The sequence below is a fragment of the Phoenix dactylifera genome, chromosome 14 (genome assembly GCF_009389715.1).
Source record: "Phoenix dactylifera cultivar Barhee BC4 chromosome 14, palm_55x_up_171113_PBpolish2nd_filt_p, whole genome shotgun sequence".
Lineage (NCBI taxonomy): Eukaryota > Viridiplantae > Streptophyta > Magnoliopsida > Arecales > Arecaceae > Phoenix > Phoenix dactylifera.
Window position 1 is genome coordinate 288568 of NC_052405.1, and position 17523 is coordinate 306090.

Genomic DNA, 17523 nt, shown 5'->3' on the forward strand with positions numbered 1-17523 from the left:
CTTACTCAACAATTCTCTTCATGGAAGGCCGAGTGTTTATGAGCTGTACTATAACGAAGAAACTGCAAGCATGTAAAGAGCATTCCTTATCCTGATCATCAGAAAGTGAAAAAAAAAAAACAATCACGGTACGTATAAATCAGAAAGTGAAAAAAAAAAACACGTCAATTGCCAAATTTGATCTCAATAAAACAATCAAGATTTAAACTTGAAAACTGCATGGTGATCCTGCATATATTATTTCTCTTCACGAGTACCAGACCTCTCTCATAACCTAATAGGGGATCTAGACGATGTAAGAAAGCAAGCAATAAGGTTCCTAATTGATTATAAAAATCAAAGTTCATGGTAAAACCCAGACGGCAATCCCAAAATATGTGGAGGATGCTTTTGACTGCAGAGAGGATCATGCTGCACGCTTCATAGTTGCCACGACATCTGTCAGGTACATGATAACTTCATTATTTCCATCAAATAGAGAAAAAAACTTCATTAATCTCAAAATGTAAACCACCCAGATACGCTGTATTTATCACCAGATACAAACATGTTCCAAGCCAAACAAGCCTAACAATATGATCAGACAAACTGAAATATTCCAGATTTTATTAGGCAATGTTACTTGAAAAATGAACCAATGAACCATGCGGATGCTGGAGGCATCAAAACTCCCAAAACCTGTATTCATAGGAGCCATGATAGTCAAGTAGGGCTTGTCAGAGATAGGATCGAAGCAGTGATACACCACTAAAGAAAATTTGTAGGTTCAATCTTCTTCCATCTGATATTGCTTTGCATCAATTGCTGGAGACAATAAAACGGTATGTGCACACTGGTGCAAAGTTGCACGAATAGATCAAAGAGCCCTATGCTTTTCCTTTAAAGGCAATGAATGGTACTCAAACGTTACACTGAAGCAATGAAGCGAGACTTGCTTTCAGTAACCATGATGGTGGACTATTATGCTTTTCTATAACATTTATACATTGAAGAATGCGTGCACAAATATATTTGATGGAAGGTGATAAAGAAATTGAACCAGGATCCTGCCTTTTGTGCATATGTCCATGTGTCTTGCCCATGCTCGACCGAGGGCATTGAGGAATCAGTAGAAAGTTAGGACTACTTGCTCATTGATAACATCTGTTGGAGTTGAAGGACTTGCTGCTGCTGCTCTGCAGGTAATGAACTCAACTGCTCAGGTGTTAGACTCAGTACTTGCTGCAGAAGGGCTGACTCCACTTCTGCTGTAAGCTGCACCAAGGAGAGAAATCAAGTGGATTATTAGCATAACTTGCATTTGACACATATCAGCCATGCATGCACAAGAAATGGATAAGAAAAATTAGCAAAGATGAAAGCCTTGGACTGTACATTGCCATGGCCACCATAGCTTTGATAAATGAGGATCGTAAAATGACTTCAATGTGATGAAATTAAATAAAATCCTAATACATTGTAGGCTTTCTTCCCATTGATGTTAACTAGTAATTCTATATCTTGGTTAGAGCTTTAGTCTCGTTGATGGATCTAAAAAAATGCAATGGACCAGTTTAATTAGGCCCTTGCCAGTTCCTTGATCATTGCAGTCAAGGATGGCTCTGACCAGGCCTTACTTTAGATGTTATATGCAATCTGTCAATGAGGAATCTTTTTAGTAAACTTAGGTGCCCAAGTCTGGGAGAAATTTAGTTTTATTGTTTGGTCCCAAAAGGACACAATCTGGAAAGCACTTGCTGGCCAATTAATCCAAAATGCAAGTTAGGAATGATTTCTGCCGGCTGTTTTAGGATTTCTTATTTCCCTTTTTCCAAGGTCCTAATTAGGAAAGGATGGCAACCAGTTAAGCCTGTTGAAGGGCATTATAAGCAGATTAGGGGCATTGTACCTGGAATTATAATTGAAAGAAAAGGCGCAGGCCTCCTTCTCTCTCTTCTTCTTATCTATTTTCTTCCTCTCTTTCCTATTTCCCTCATCCTGCTATTTAACTCTCTTTGAGGGTGAGCTGGTAAGACAGCTCCATTGTGACCTGGAGGTCATGGGTTTAAATCATGGAAACAACCTCTCCGCATGCATAGTATAGCTGTGTACATCAAACAAGTTAGACATCAAATCTTTCTACTATGTGCCCAACAAGAGGAGCACAAAACAGTCACACAGTTCAGATTAAATCAGATATGAAACTTAATCTGCAGCAAATTCATATTTTGTAGCCTGAACTTCAAGCAGAGTGACACCAGATGGTATCAGAGCAAACCTGTTCCTTCAAAATTTCTCCACATCTAAAGATATATTTCCCTAGTATTTGCTTTCTTTTCCTTTCCTAGCCTATGCATAGCATGATATGGAAACTTGAGAGGCAGGAAATAGCACCATGGCTAATGTTTTGCCTCTCATCAACATGAAAAGCAGCTCGCACATTTTAAGCAAGCTGTGGAGAAGACACATAAGAAGCTCTCAATGAGGTACATCGCCTCTGTTAAGTGAAAGCCAAGGAACAGTAATAAAATTTATCCTGCTGAAATAGAAGAACCCATGATTGAAACTTTGTTGATCGATGAGACCATGTCAAAGACATCCTCCACTACAATAGTGGAAGATCAATTTAATGGCTCCCTACAACTGGAGTATCAAATGCCAACCCTCAAATGGGTTTAAGGATCTGACCGTTAAATCAAAAATTAGCCCTTGTCCAATTGCAGCTGTCAAGATTCAATACTTCAATGATATAGTCTTTTACTGACCTTCCTGATCGAGCATTATGGGTAGTGTTACCTGTGACACTTGGCAAGGGTGCCAAGCGTTAAAGTGTCCCCATAACCATAACCATCCAGCATCTTCCCAACTATTGTGGTTGGGTTTGTAGATCTTTCTTTACCAAATATTCCTATTTAGTGCCATCTCTGATGTTACTTCAAGTTTCTCCATATTTTTTCTCACAACCTTTATGCATGTTATCTTAGGTCTTCCTTCATTTTCTTACAACCTTCAACGCAGACTAAAGTACCTCTTCCTTCTAAAGCCTCCTCCTATCTTTGTTGTACATGTACATCTTTAAGTGTCCCCAAGTGCCAAAAAATGGCAGTGCATGAATATATTGCATATATACGCATGCACACACAAAAAAGTTCATATGTAATGTAACATATCCATTGTGCGTACTTTATCTATCTTGACTCCTAGGCTATTTAAGTTATTTATTGGATACACCTAAAATTAATTAAGATGTGTTCAAATATGTAAGTTGAAAAATAGTTGCAATAACTATTTCCAAGGAAAACATTAGCAAATACCTTAGCGACATTTTGTTACAAGGGAAATGCTGATGACATGTCTTGTAATTCTTATTCTCATTTACTAATTATGTAAAGTTAAGTATACTATTTTAATCATCACCTATCTTTCTAAATTTGGTCCCCAAAGTTTCTTAAAATCTCTCCATCTCAATAATCAACTTAGTCTTTACCGATGACAAAATTTCCTAGTAATCAAGTTAATTTCGTGATGACAAAATTTTAGTCTTTACCGACCTTCCTTGTCTTCACATGAGTGGTTAAGATTCATTTTAGTGAAGCAAAAATGGTAGATTTAAAGGTGTTACTATTAGGAAATAAAATTGTGAGCAGCTTTGTTAGGACACATAGGTTCTCATAGAATACTTAGTTTGACCTCCAATTGGATGTTGATGCACCATTTAAGATAATAATGCAATGCTCTTAACCAAAGTACGTCATCTTGATACCATGCCCCATACGGTGCCACCCCGTTGCTATGTCAGTAGGCCCGGTATGGAGGCCGGTTCGGCGTCCTAAGTGTCGATATGCCTCGTACCGCCTCGTTTGGTTTGGTATGGCGTATAATGAAATGCCTTAGAGGTGTTCTTTAGTGGGGCTATTTTATCAAAACTATTATGCCACTGTGCATAAAGTGTTAATTTCTTGAAACAATGAGTCCCCATGCCACTCCTGAAATGGGAGTCAGACATTGATAAATTCTACTAATGTAAGTAGGATACTTCAAAGTTTTCGGACATATTGTCTCATGTCATGAAAAGTGCCAACACTTTAAAAACTTAATATATAGAGCATCCAAAGTCCACAATCTCCGTATTGGATCCCGTATCCGTACCATATTGATACGGTGTCAGTACGCCTGGTACGGAGATCGGTTCGGTATATTGAGTCTTGGTTCCGTACCGGCATGGTACAGTATTGCCCAGTACGGGGCAATACGCACCGGTATAGTGAACCTTGACATTAGTTCTACATGTCCAAGGAGAGATCAAGGATGTTGCTTGAGATGTCTAAAAAATGTTTGGTTGGTTCAATAATATGATATGGTACATGGCATCACCTGAAGGATTGTTGGAGTGATCGAATGCAATGGATGAAAATTGGTGCAACTCAAAACAACAATGTCCCAATGCAATTAGACCATTATCATCCCAGACCATTGCAATCAAAGATGGCTTTCACCTATCCTTTGCTTGTGATGCAAGTTTTCTTAATATGTTTTGTTTGAAAGAGGTTATGAATCTGGAATGTTGTTATTGTATTTTCTTATCTATAGTGAAACAAGTTGGAAAGAAGTTGTCTATAACATATTACCTAGAGAAATAGGTAAAAGAAATTTTCATCAAAGATTTAATAGCTGGTCCATTCTTATCCTAGGCAAAGTCCTATAGGAGTCTTTTCAGCAAGGGAGATGCTTTGGAACGTTCATTAGTGCACATGAAAAGGTCTTCCGACCTGTCTATTGCTGCCTTGGCAATTCAATACTCAACCATCCCCTGTGCCTCATATTACTTCCCACAAGTCATACCAATCCCCTTGTGCCACGCGGTAGGAGGATTTTTTGCATGCAAGAAATGGGCACCTCCTGACATTACTCTTTTAGCAAACTTTAAAGGTCCAACTCTGAGAGGATTTTTAGTCTGATTGTCGAGTCCCAGAATGACTCAATCAGGAAAGCAATTGCCCCCCAACTATTCCAAATCAGGAATGATTTCCACTGGCATGGTTCTTCCTTTTTGCGTTTTAATCCAGAAAGGATGCTAATTGGTCAAGTTTACTAAAGTGCATTAAGAACCTCGCTGCAAAACCAGACAACTGGCATTGTACTCGGAACTAATTTTGAATGAAAAGGCTGCAGGCTCCTCCTCTTTCCTTTTTATCCTCTTCTTCCTTCTCTCTTATTTTCTCCTATTTCAAGAAATGGGCTCCTCCTGACATTACTCTTTTAGCAAACTTTAAAGGTCCAACTCTGAGAGGATTTTTAGTCTGATTGTCGAGTCCCAGAATGACTCAATCAGGAAAGCAATTGCCCCCCAACTATTCCAAATCAGGAATGATTTCCACTGGCATGGTTCTTCCTTTTTGCGTTTTAATCCAGAAAGGATGCTAATTGGTCAAGTTTACTAAAGTGCATTAAGAACCTCGCTGCAAAACCAGACAACTGGCATTGTACTCGGAACTAATTTTGAATGAAAAGGCTGCAGGCTCCTCCTCTTTCCTTTTTATCCTCTTCTTCCTTCTCTCTTATTTTCTCCTATTTCCCTCATCCTTCTACATAATCCTCCTCTGCTCAGAAACATATTTCTTCTGTTACACAGCTGATTTCTTGCTGAAGTTCAGATCGAGTTAGACCTATAATCTTTTCTACAATATGTCAAATGAAAGAAGCAAAAAACAGCCACGAAGTTCAGACTAAATTAGATCTGAACCCTAATCTGCACCAGACTTATATTTCTAAGTTCTAACCAAATATCAACTGGAGATACATCATCCATGGAACATACCTTTCTCTGTAATAGCAAGCACTTTTCCCCAGCTTTTAAGCTGCCACTTGGTAAATTAACTATATGAAAATCTGCAAATCATTTTTTTTTTTTGTGTGTGTGTGTGTGTTACCACAATAAATGTGTTCACATTCATTCCCAAGACAAAATCACTCCATCTGAAACTCCTTAGAAATCACTATAATGGCCTCCAGTAAATCAATAACAGTCTGTGGTAAAATTAATTAAAACTTCGGACAAGGCTCTATAAGTACTAACACAGTTCTCTGCCCTAACCCAAAGAAATGAAAATAATAATAATAACCCCAGAAGAACTCTTTCTGACTGACAGTTTCATTTACACTCATTCAGACTAGATGGGTAAAGACCATAATGAATTAAGCTTAATTTATGTATTACAACATAAAGATACGAAATTCTATTAAGATATATAGCCTTCACAGATAAATCCCTCACATGACTTTTCTTCCACAGTTGGTTGTACTTAGCTCCTGCTACCATAAATTTAATTCTCGCAGATTTCATGAAATAAAAAAAAAATCATGTTCTATGATAAGAAGTTCTAGAACTTTTGGCTGATTTTATAGTCATGACTGTTATAGCATTTTCTCAGTAAAATTTACATGAACCTATCTATGAGATACACTGAAAACAGTCAAAATACATGTTGGTCAAATGAAGGACAAGATATGAAGCAGAAAATAGGATAACGAAAGAAAGTTCAGAAAATAAAATAAACATGTAAGTCCTATGTAAAAAATATGCTCCATGAGGCTATGAAACAATCAAGGGTTGGCACAACAATAGAAAGCCCAGAACATTTTGATATAATATCCATGAGTAAAATACCTGAGGCATCTGTTTCTCTGAACGTTGCACCCCATCAACACCCGTCATTTGACTCACAGATACTGAGTTTGTGCCAATCATTTGAGCTGAACTAGGTTTACTGGAAGTAGAGTGGCTATACAACAACTGGGGAGCACCACTTCCATCTTCCAGTCTACGTATTTTTGAAGGATGACGCATGCGTTCTAATGTATCACCTGGCATTCCTGTTTGCTCCACCAAACCCACACCTAAACTTTGTGTGCTAGTTCTGGATGCCCAAGTTGGATCATGGCTAACCAAAGCAGATGTTCTGACTTCCTTTGGAAGCATCTCCAATCCGCCCAATGGTAATTGGTAATTTGATGAGCCAGTCTGTTATACAACTATAGTTCAGCAAAGGGAAAAAAATTGGGATACGATTGCCAAAATAGATTTAGAAAAATCCAATATGTAGACGTAGACGAGCCCTGGAATATTCTGAATTATGTGAATGTTCAGGAAATAAGGTTTCTTTTAAAACAATTGAAAACAAACATGCAAAAATACAGTATAATAATAGAAAATGGCACCTACAATCTTTTGCTCCATTCCTGTAAGAATGATATTCCACATCAAAACTTAGACTTTACGCCACATTTCAAAAATATTTTTTTTGAAGGTCAATTTCTTCAACTTATTCAGTGGATCGTAATATATCCAACAATGTAGTTACAATCGGTAAGAAAATAGCAAATATTGGTTGATTACTAATTAGTGGTGCTGCAAGCATGCAACACAATTGGATGCTCTAACTAGATAATAGTTGACAATAAGAACTAAGTAGTATTATTTTCTTTAAAGCATGTATAGTAAAACTACATATCGCCTGATATGTCTATGCTGGTCCTGAGCCATAATAAAGAAGATAAAATCAGATAGGCTGGAAATTATTTGAAAAAATCAATTCATGAGATAAATCAACACCCAGTATATGCTCTTGCCAACATGTGTACTATGCCATGGATAACCATGAATCAAATAAACAATAGTACAGAGATTGGCCTGAACTATAAGACTATACATGGATTCATGCCCATCGTTATATTTTTTTATCATTGAATTCTCCATATAGCATATATAATCAGCTATGCATTTAACAGTGACAAGACTTGCCTGAGATATTGGAGGATGAGGCAAAACTGATTGCTGGAGGCTCGTGTTCGGGAGTGCCAGCTGAGGATGTTGTGCCAAAGGTGCAGCTACAGTTGGTCTAGGGTGTTGCTGCAGAAGAGGGGGCTGAGTCTGTGGTATGAGGCCTTTGGATGCTGGTAAAGGTGGATTTGGCTGAATAGAAGGGCCACCGAGAGGCTGGGTACGTATTGATGATGTTATGGTAGCTCCAGATTTGCCTGGTATCATTCCCTGATGGAGAGCTTGGGCTTGTGGTGGCAAAGGGTGCCGATATTGAGGTTGAACAGGGACATTGGGCAGTGGAAGTGCAGACTGATGTAAAATTGTTGAGTTTTGTGGTACATTGGGCATCTGACTTTCAGGATGCCTAGATAACATTCCACCCAGTGCATCCTTTTGTAAAGGTGTTTGGCCATGATGAGATGAAGGTTGGGGGGCCGAAGTTGATGATCGCTGACTATTTGCCATTTGCATCTGCAACCAAACAATTACAACAGCATTTGTCGTTAAACAAACTCAATATCATTATACCAAATAAACCTGTGCACCCTTCTGAGGTAAATGGGACAGACCATTTGTGGTGTCACCATGCCGAGCATTATCTGTGCCTGCAACGAGGACATGGCACCAAATTCCAAATTTTCAGTTATCAAATATAAGTAATAAAAAATACTAAATAAAATGACACATTATATCAAAGAAGGATGATGAAGCAAGAGAAAAATCTAAGGTAAATCTGAAATTTGAACTACATAAACCAGTTGTGGATAATGCTAAAAACCAGAAGTATGCATCGTTAAGGTGGCAACTGATGTTTGTGGGGAATGAAAATCTGACATGGACATGAAATTTTCCTATGTTATCTGAGAGACTGAGAGTGACAAACATAATATGATAAAATAGTCATATAAAAACAAGAACATCATCAAGAAGCACCTTCTGTCCTGAGCATTTGCTAAATTCCTACCATTAATGGTCAGCTTGGTTCATTATAAATTGATTCAAATGAAAAGCATATTTCAAGATTTGTTAAAGGCTTGGTTATTTACTAATTAGAACAAATAACCTCCCTATTAATATGATGATCCTCACTTGAATCACTCAGTAGACAATCTCAGGGCAAATAGCTCACCATCGTAAAATAAAGCAAAAATTACGGTCTATTAAAGTTGAATGAGTGAAAAAGCAACCTGAAAGAGAGCCTTTGGTAGCTGCGGACTCCCTTGGAGGAGTTGTTGAGCCAGTGCCTTGCTTTGAGTAGCCAGAGCCTGTAATCAAACTAATGTCAGGACCTTATGGTCGGCATGTGTGTGATAGAGAGAAATAGGGAGGGGGGATAGAGAAAGAGCACAAAAGAATGTCCTTTATCTCTGACATAATTTTATTCAATTGGTGTCTGGACATCCTAGCCAGATAATGAGCCCGTGTGTGTGTGTGTGTGTGTGTGAGAGAGAGAGAGAGAGAGAGAGAGAGCAGAAAGAATGACCTTTGTCTCGGACATAATTTCATTTAGTTGGTGTCTAGACATCCTAGCCAGATAATGAGTCAAGGGATCATTTCCCATTCCAGACTGGCTTTGTGAACCACTTTGGATACTAGAAGCCTGAGCTCCGCCTAAAGCTCCAGCCATAAGAGATGCAGCTGTTGCAGCTAATGGCAGACCTATAGGTTGATGAAGACTTGAATCCCCAAGGATAGGGGGTCCACCTAGTTGCTTCTGAGCATCTGCAAATTTCCGTTAAGAGCGTTAGCAAAGAAACTGGTGCAAGCAAAATTCAAGACTTGAAAAAACACAAATGCAAGAACTAAGGGCCTGTTTGGTATTGTTGTTGTTTTTGCGTTTTTGTTTCCCCTGCAAATACGAGAAATACTACATGAAGATTTATGTTGAAGATAGCATTTGCAAGGAACTTCTGCCATTCATTAGTTTTATTTTTTTCTTTTGTTTGAAAGCAATAAATCTTTGCTTCCATAAGCTCTAAAAGTTTTACAAACAATTTAAAAAACAAAAAGCCAGGCATATTCAGTCTAGTTTAATTTTCTTCTCAGATTTTGAAAACAAAAACAGAAAACAGAAGCAATACTAAACAGGCCCTGAACTTAAGTGGAGAGGGAGAGAGAGACAGAGAGAGAGAGAGAGAGGAAGTCAAACCAATACTTGATGCCAACCCTGGTCCACCACGACCCTGCAACAAAAGTTACCAATTTACATAAGAAATAGTTTCCTCATCAAGTATCATAAAATTGTGTATTTGTCAAAAAAATGCTTTGCATCCATCGAATGACGATAAAGATTCGTTGCAATTTTATCTAGATTGATCATGGCAACGAAAACACGTCTTAGAGGCAATCATTATGATAATTTGCCACTTGATGCCAGGGCAATAAATTTAAATATCAGATGTCTGATTAATCAAACCATGCACCAATTATAAAACATTACAATTACCACATGCTTTTTTTCCCTAAAATTCGATATAAAAAAATCATCAACATGCACTCTAAGTCCTACTTCCTATTGGTAAAAGAAAACCTTTACATTCCACTATGACAACAGAGATAAATAAGCTAATGTGATGGGGGTCCTATGAAAACACAATCTGCTAGCAAAAGTCGACTTAAGGTGGTAGCACTTGTTTACCAAAACATATCTCCAAAAAAAACAACTTTCTTAGCAGTAGTTAAACAAACTGACAAGAATAGCAAAAGATATATCAAATTATCAATCATGAAGGTAAACGTACATCCATCCCCATTCTATTAGTTTATCAGATAAGGTAACTGGAATAGAGAATTCAAATGCTTCTTCTAAGTAGATAATTATATCGGACCTGCTCTCTGTTTCTGTCAGCATTTTTATCATTTTCTGCGAAATCGACTCGCAACTGACGGCCATTTATTTCATAGCCCTGAAGATTGCGACGAGCACTAAGAGCTGTCTCTTCATCCTTGTACTCACAAAACCCATAACCTTTGGGCTTTCCAGTTTCTCTATCCAATACTAGCCTGCATCAAAATATTAGATCATTATTTAGCATAGGCATGAACAATACAAACAGGTCCATGAAATGTAAAACTTTCTGCTGCCACAGGCATTGCATTATCTTCTGATTAGTCACTTGAACAGCGTAGTAGAAATTAGTACGCAGAAAGCCGCGACACACCTCAGCCTGTCAGCCAGTGATAGGCAACATGATGACACTCTCCGACGTTTGTTAAAAAGAAAGTTGAGTATTCAGTTAGTTTCATTGGCCCATGCAATATGCCATAGATAAACCTTTTTCTTCTTTTTTTCAAAAGGAAACAAGAGATCAGCATGCAAAGTTTGTAAGGTGATAAAACGAAAGTCTCGCTACACAAAAAAGAACACCTATAAAAGTATATTCTAGGAACGAAAACAAAAAATTATTAAACTATAACATCGCTAACATAAGGGTTCCAAAAGGGCAAACTATAGCATTCTAAAAAAGAGCATCATAGTGCATGAGGCTCCTATCACTGCAAGGTTTAGAGTGGGTCAAATATGTGTAGCCTTACCGTTGTGCAGAAAGGTTGTTTCCATAACCCGTGACACCCATGTCACAGTGGAGCGACTTTACCATTGCGCCAAGGCCCATCCTCGGCAAACCATGATATCCTATAGACCAAATAATGAAGGGCACTAGAAATCAAGGATTGCGTGATATCATTTGGCATCCTATAAACATCGGTATTATAGAATTATTAGGAGAACCTAAATGCATGACCATATAAAGAAGGTGGTGGAATTATGAGTGGTGATAGGAAATCAAGGAAAAGAATTGCAAAAGGCATGTAATGTCGAATAACTTAGCAAATATATAAAATCTAAAAAGAACAAAGAAAAGCTAGGAAGTTTAGTAAAACACGTAGCTTGCAAAAAGCTACATGAGTGAGCTTGAAGTATAAGTAAAAAAAAAAATGTATGTTTCAGAAATACAATAGGATGAGAAAGAAAAGAATTAGGGGAAGGCTCTAATAAATAAAGTTATGATAAGAAAGACAAACAATAAGTTGGTAAACATACCACAATTCAGTTTTGGTGAAGTATGAGCCCAAATAGCTTTGCAAAGCAGGCAAAGTGGTAATATAGTAGGGCCAAAAATTGTACCCCTTGAGATGTGGAAAATCATTGGAAAACTAGGCCAAGTTTATTTAAGTAGCTTATTCAACGATATTCGGAAAGAGGTCAAATGTAAAGGTGGCATGTATTGGTACATCGACTGTCCTAAAATTTAGAATGGTGAACCAGGCTATGGAAAAGGGGGAGGACGATGAATAGAGAGCTAAGAGAAAAATACTAACAATTTCAGAGAGCCAATTTTGCTCTATGCCATCATAAATGCTGTCTCTTGCCAAGACAATTGATGGAGGTGCTCAATAAGAAGACATGCCTCATGGATCTTTATAAAGATTATTATACAATATCACTAGACACAATTTGGTAGGCACTGAGGGAGACATAAAGCTTTAAAGGTAGTTTAAAATTATCAGGGACATTTATGAAGGTGTGCTGACAAGGGTCTGAAATAGTTTGTGGTTAAATTAGTGATTTCCAGTCATGCTGAGCCTACAGAAAGGGATGGAATCTCCAATAGCTCAGCAAACAACTGATACTCCGGAGAACCATGGTTTATGTTACTAACCGGTGATATTATACTACTTGATGAGATAATGCAAATTTGGAAATGTTCTTGTGGTCAGAATATGTTAAGATAAAGGTCGGGAGTGCAGGCAGTGGAGAAACAACTGAAACAATGTAAAAGGAGATGGAATTAAAAGTAGACTATATTTCATTTTTAAAGTAGCAAGCCAAAGAAATATGTTTCAACTGCATCCTCCACTTCATGCATACTGACACTGAAGTTGTGCTCCATGGACTTTTAGTATAAATCTCATTTTCATTATATGTAAGATAAACAAGGTACTAGTGTCTTTATAGCCAGAGATAAGTGAAGGTTGTGATATTTAGAAGATGACTTTCAACTCGGAATTCAAAATTCATAATGTGGGTTTTTGGTTCCTGTGGTCAGTAAGTAGCAGACTACTTTTGTGACATAAAATTTGTTCCTTCAGTTCTATTAAAAAGTTATCATTCGCTAACAAAAATTACAGTAAGTCCAGACTAACCTGATTTTGCCTATTTACATATATTTACATAACCTTTCTTGTTAATAGAGGAAACTGTACATGCTTTCAGCAAAAACAGTCTACTAGGAAAAGTAGAAAACCAAGATGGATTAGTACAAACTAAAAGATCTTCACGAACCTCAAGTTATCTGGGAGAGCAATCCTACTAATCTAAGCACAGCCAATAGGGCTGATCACATTATCAGCAACTCATCACATAATGCAAACACATGCTTTCCGCAATGAAGACAAAAGGAGTGAATTCAAGAAAACAATCAGTTCATAATCTATAGCTCCAGTGCAAGCTGTGAAGGAAAACGAAAAACCATGATATCAAATAAAAGAGGATGATAGAATTTTCCAGTCAGTTTGACCCCCCCCCCCCCCCCCCCCCCAAAAAAAAAAAAAAAAAAAAATCTCAAGAGGAATTATATCGAACATTGAGCGATCCTTTCTAGACGAGCATAATGATCTTAACTACCTCGGTGCAGCGAGCTCAAGGAACCCCCGATTTCAGACTTCAAGTTTAAATGTCACTCGCCGGTTCTTGAAATCCAATGAAACAGACCGACATTTTTAAAGAAAAAGAGAAAAGGAAAAAGGTTTGATGGCTGATCTCCAATACATCAAAATTTTAGGGTTTTAAGAGGCGGCTTACCTGAAGGACACCACGGGACCAACCTCCTCACATATCTGTATCAGCTGCTCCTCCGTGGCATCATAAGGTATGTTCCCAACTGCCACAAATCCAAAACAAACGTCAAATATAGTTTCAAGACTTCCGGAACTGAGATTGGAAGCAACAAGATCACAAAATAGAAAGAAATCGAATCTTTCTTGGTGAATCAATAGAAAACCGAAGAACTACAAAAAGACCATATTACTCCCAAGACAGAGATCAAATGGCAAGAAAAACATCAGAAAACGATTGTTCCTCGGAAGAAATGGTTCTTGATGACCGACCGAAGACGCAGCGGTGCTGGGACCTGGCGGAGGCAGCCATGTCATTGCCGGGGATCGGCCGTCTTCCGCCGCGCCGCCGCCGCTTCTCTGCCGCCGGTCCTGGCCCCAACCCAAGAATACTCGGCGAGGGGACCTCGATCCATCAGTACTTTATCTGGACAGCAATAAATCCTTAAAGGTCGGTTCGACACGCAGAATCTTTGGGGGTTCTAATACGCGCGTGGAGTGAGATCTAGAGGAGCTGGGAGAGCGAGCTCTTCTTCTGGATTTAGGGCGCGAGGGGCAGAAGGGTAGAAGCGTTACGACAAGCGGGATGGGGAGCTTTGTATCATATTTCCGGAATTATATAGTGCCCGATGGAAGCCTGAGGAGAGAGAGAGAGGGATTAACGAGCGAGGCGGCGGCTGATAGGACACTCTCATGCTTTCTAGTAAACGGTAACGGGAGGCATGGCCTTTGCTTGAAGGTAGAAGCTTCTACGCTTATCAGGTTGTGCAGTTTTTTCGAAAAAACAAAAAACAAAAAAAAAGGCTCACTTCTACCCAAAAAAAAAAAAAACTATCTTGTTTGTATATTTTATTAGTGTGCAGCATTTTCTGTGTATGTGAAAGAAAATAACAATCCATAGGAAAAGCTTGTAAAATATTTATCTTTTTCTTTTTGAGACGCCTGGTATGGAATAATTTTTCCAAATTAAAAATAATGTGGGTGAAGATGATGAAAGCATCGTGTCTAGTTGCACAATGATAATTTTGTCCTCTACTTCTCAAATTACTGTCCAACCCATCAGGTATCCAAAATCACATCGAGATAATGATCTTGGCTAAATTTGAGGACAAAAATACTCCTCAGTCCAACAAAAAAATAGTATATCAATATATCATTATTATATTATATAGTATATTGTATTGATATTATATATATATTATTAATTATATTATTGTCACATTATAATTCAATGATAATTTTAAATTATAAAAAAATATTATTATACTTTATATTTATGTAATGAAGTTATTTACTACATTACTTCTATTTGCTTTATTTTTCTAATCAAAATAAATATTAGTATTAAAAAGTAGTATATTACAAGTGTAAATAAAAATATTAATTCTATAATAACAATTAATATATTTTTATAGGATCAATATTTTGTAGTACTAATAAATATATTTTTATAAAATATATTAATAATTAGGATATTGAAAAATATATTAATACTTTAATATAGTATATTGTATATGATTAATAAATGTATTTTATGAAATATATCAAAACAAAAATTGGTACCAGTAATCTTGGATTTTTATGGAATACCATACCGATTATTCGTGGATATCTATAAATATTTAACCACTAAAATATAACATACCAAATACGGTGATCTTAGATCATCAGGGATCATGTTACGCTAGAATAATGATCATCGGTTATATAAGATTACCTTAATGATCCTATTTCGGATCACCAAATGCCCCCCTTAAAGCATGAGATTTATTGTTAAAATGAAAGAAAAAAAAAATTGACCCTAGCTTCCTATCCGAAGTCTAGATGCACAAGATTACGATATGTGGATATAGTTAATTTTTTTCTTTTAATAAGCATGTTGTTTGGCCGAGTTTACTTTCACCTATTTATTTGTTGAGTTAGACTTAATTTGGGCTGAATTGATAGTGGTTTGGTTTGATTTAATGATGCGAGATTAAAGTTCTGGGAAAAAAAATGACGTAGGTAAGTAAATATATGATTCTTTTTTATTTTGCATGAGATCAAAGCAGTATAACAAGAGATAAACTAAAACTAAATTTAAAATTAAAAGTTAGTAAGATCAGACTAAACTCAAAAAATTTGAAGAAAAGAGCTAGAAAATAGAATTGGAAAAGAAATCTTTAGAAGTCAGAAGCTAAAACCGAAAGGATAGCTTGAAAGCCCTGCATCTTCCCTTCTTATTAGACTTTTAACTTCGCATCTTCAGTCTCCACAAAGCTTATGCAAAATAACCCAGCTCTCACCAAAGCGTCCTCTCGAACCTTGACCTTGTATTATGTGCTCCCAGATGACCTCTCGCTGCTCAACAAAATTGAGAGTCAATTTTAAATAACAGTTTTATCAACTTCATGATCGATTTGTACTAATTACATTAAGAAAATAGTTATAAGAGAGATCACCTAAAGCCAATATGCATTCCCTAATTTTCGTATGATGAAATTTTTTCGAAAAAAGATAATATTAAAATAAGTAGTACAAAATCTTCCTACATCCTATTGGACTTATAACTCGTATGCATGAGTCTCTAGCAGAAAAAATATGCAAAATAAGCTTTAAAAAAAAATTAACCTTAATTCAATGGTTGTAGAATAACATTTTTTAAATATTGGAACATTGGTGGTTTTGCCGTATCTTTGATAAATTGGCAATTTATGTCCTTCATCCAGCATCCAATGAAGAAATCGGATAAGATGGACGTGCTTTCATATATAAATACTGACTATGCTAATGCTAGTGAAGTTTTTTTTGGGACCTATGTACACCAAATGCTTTTGTCAATACAACTTTAAGTTATTTTGATATTTGCAAGTCAAATACCACGTTATATTCTTTTATTGGAGTCTTGCTAGAGTTCTAGTGGTTTCGTCATCTTAACTTAGTATGTGGTAAAATATTTGCAGAACAAGAGAAAAAACCAAAAAAAAAAAGAGAGAGAGAGAAAAATAATTTTATTTTTCTATTCCGTCATATCTGGTACATCTTAGGAGTTATAAAACTTGCGTACATACTCTATATAAAAAAAATAATATAGACTGATATAGGATCACACTAATTATGAAAAATATTACTAACTGATATCAGTTATTATTTGATCCATAAAATCGCTCTAATAAAATCATGCTAATAAAGAAAATTAATATATGTTGATAAAAAAAATATTATGGGCAATGCAGGTTATTATGTGATCTTTAAAATTATGCAAATAATGTGAATCACAAAAAATTATCCTTTTCGACATGTTTTAAAACAACTTTCATTGTGGCCATATTTTTTTCTCCTATTTTGGCGGTCTTCCATCATATGGGTTGTCGTGATGAGATCTTCCTAGATATTTGGATCCATGATTCAAATATCTAGCAAATAAGGATCCTTCCCATCAAAAAAAAAAACAAATTTATGTCACTTAATTAAATTGACCTATGCAGTCATAGTATGAGTTTTATATTTGGAAGTCCTAGATTGTGCCTAGGCTATACTTAAGTTAGCTTCAATATCTCCATTTAAAGAATGCAACCATGTCTTACGTATATAATATTTTGTTGATAATACAAGCTTCCCATTCTCACATAAAAAATAGCTCGTGCAAATAATTGATTTTTTCATGACCAAGTGATACTCTAGCATTTTTTCATAATTTTCTTATAGTTGTTATCTTTATATCTTACGGTCTCTAAAATTGATGAGTTGGAATATTGTTATTATAGATTTATACAAGCTTTAATCAATAAATTATTATTATAATGATTATTATTATTATTTTGAATTAGTACTAGGTATAGTTGACGACTTCATACCACACGACGTAAGAAATTCTTTGATTGTTAGGATTTTTGCCAGCTGCAAAT

The 17523-nt window shown here is 36.5% G+C and overlaps 1 protein-coding gene across 3 annotated transcripts; it reads right to left on the bottom strand.

Annotated features, from left to right (window-relative positions):
• Window positions 1–576: 576 nt before the first annotated feature.
• LOC103701299 (cleavage stimulating factor 64-like) lies at window positions 577–14349 on the bottom strand. Of its 3 annotated transcripts, XR_003384546.2 has the most exons (11): window positions 13910–14349; window positions 13605–13683; window positions 10630–10804; window positions 9951–9984; window positions 9285–9523; window positions 8989–9066; window positions 8371–8406; window positions 7781–8272; window positions 6647–7000; window positions 1889–2083; window positions 577–1254 (listed from the first exon to the last, which is right to left on the bottom strand). XR_003384546.2 is itself a non-coding variant. In XM_026802310.2 (10 exons), the coding sequence occupies exons 1-10, from the start codon at window positions 13947–13949 to the stop codon at window positions 1123–1125; spliced, it is 1653 nt and encodes a 550-aa protein (XP_026658111.2). In that variant the 5' UTR covers window positions 13950–14345; the 3' UTR covers window positions 577–1122. The 3 variants fall into 3 exon arrangements, 2 of the variants coding, with proteins under 2 accessions (XP_026658111.2, XP_008781534.2); XM_026802310.2 differs by lacking the exon at window positions 1889–2083 and having other exon boundaries at window positions 9957–9984; window positions 13910–14345; XM_008783312.4 differs by lacking the exon at window positions 1889–2083 and having other exon boundaries at window positions 13910–14344.
• Between the last annotated feature and the right edge of the window lie 3174 nt (window positions 14350–17523).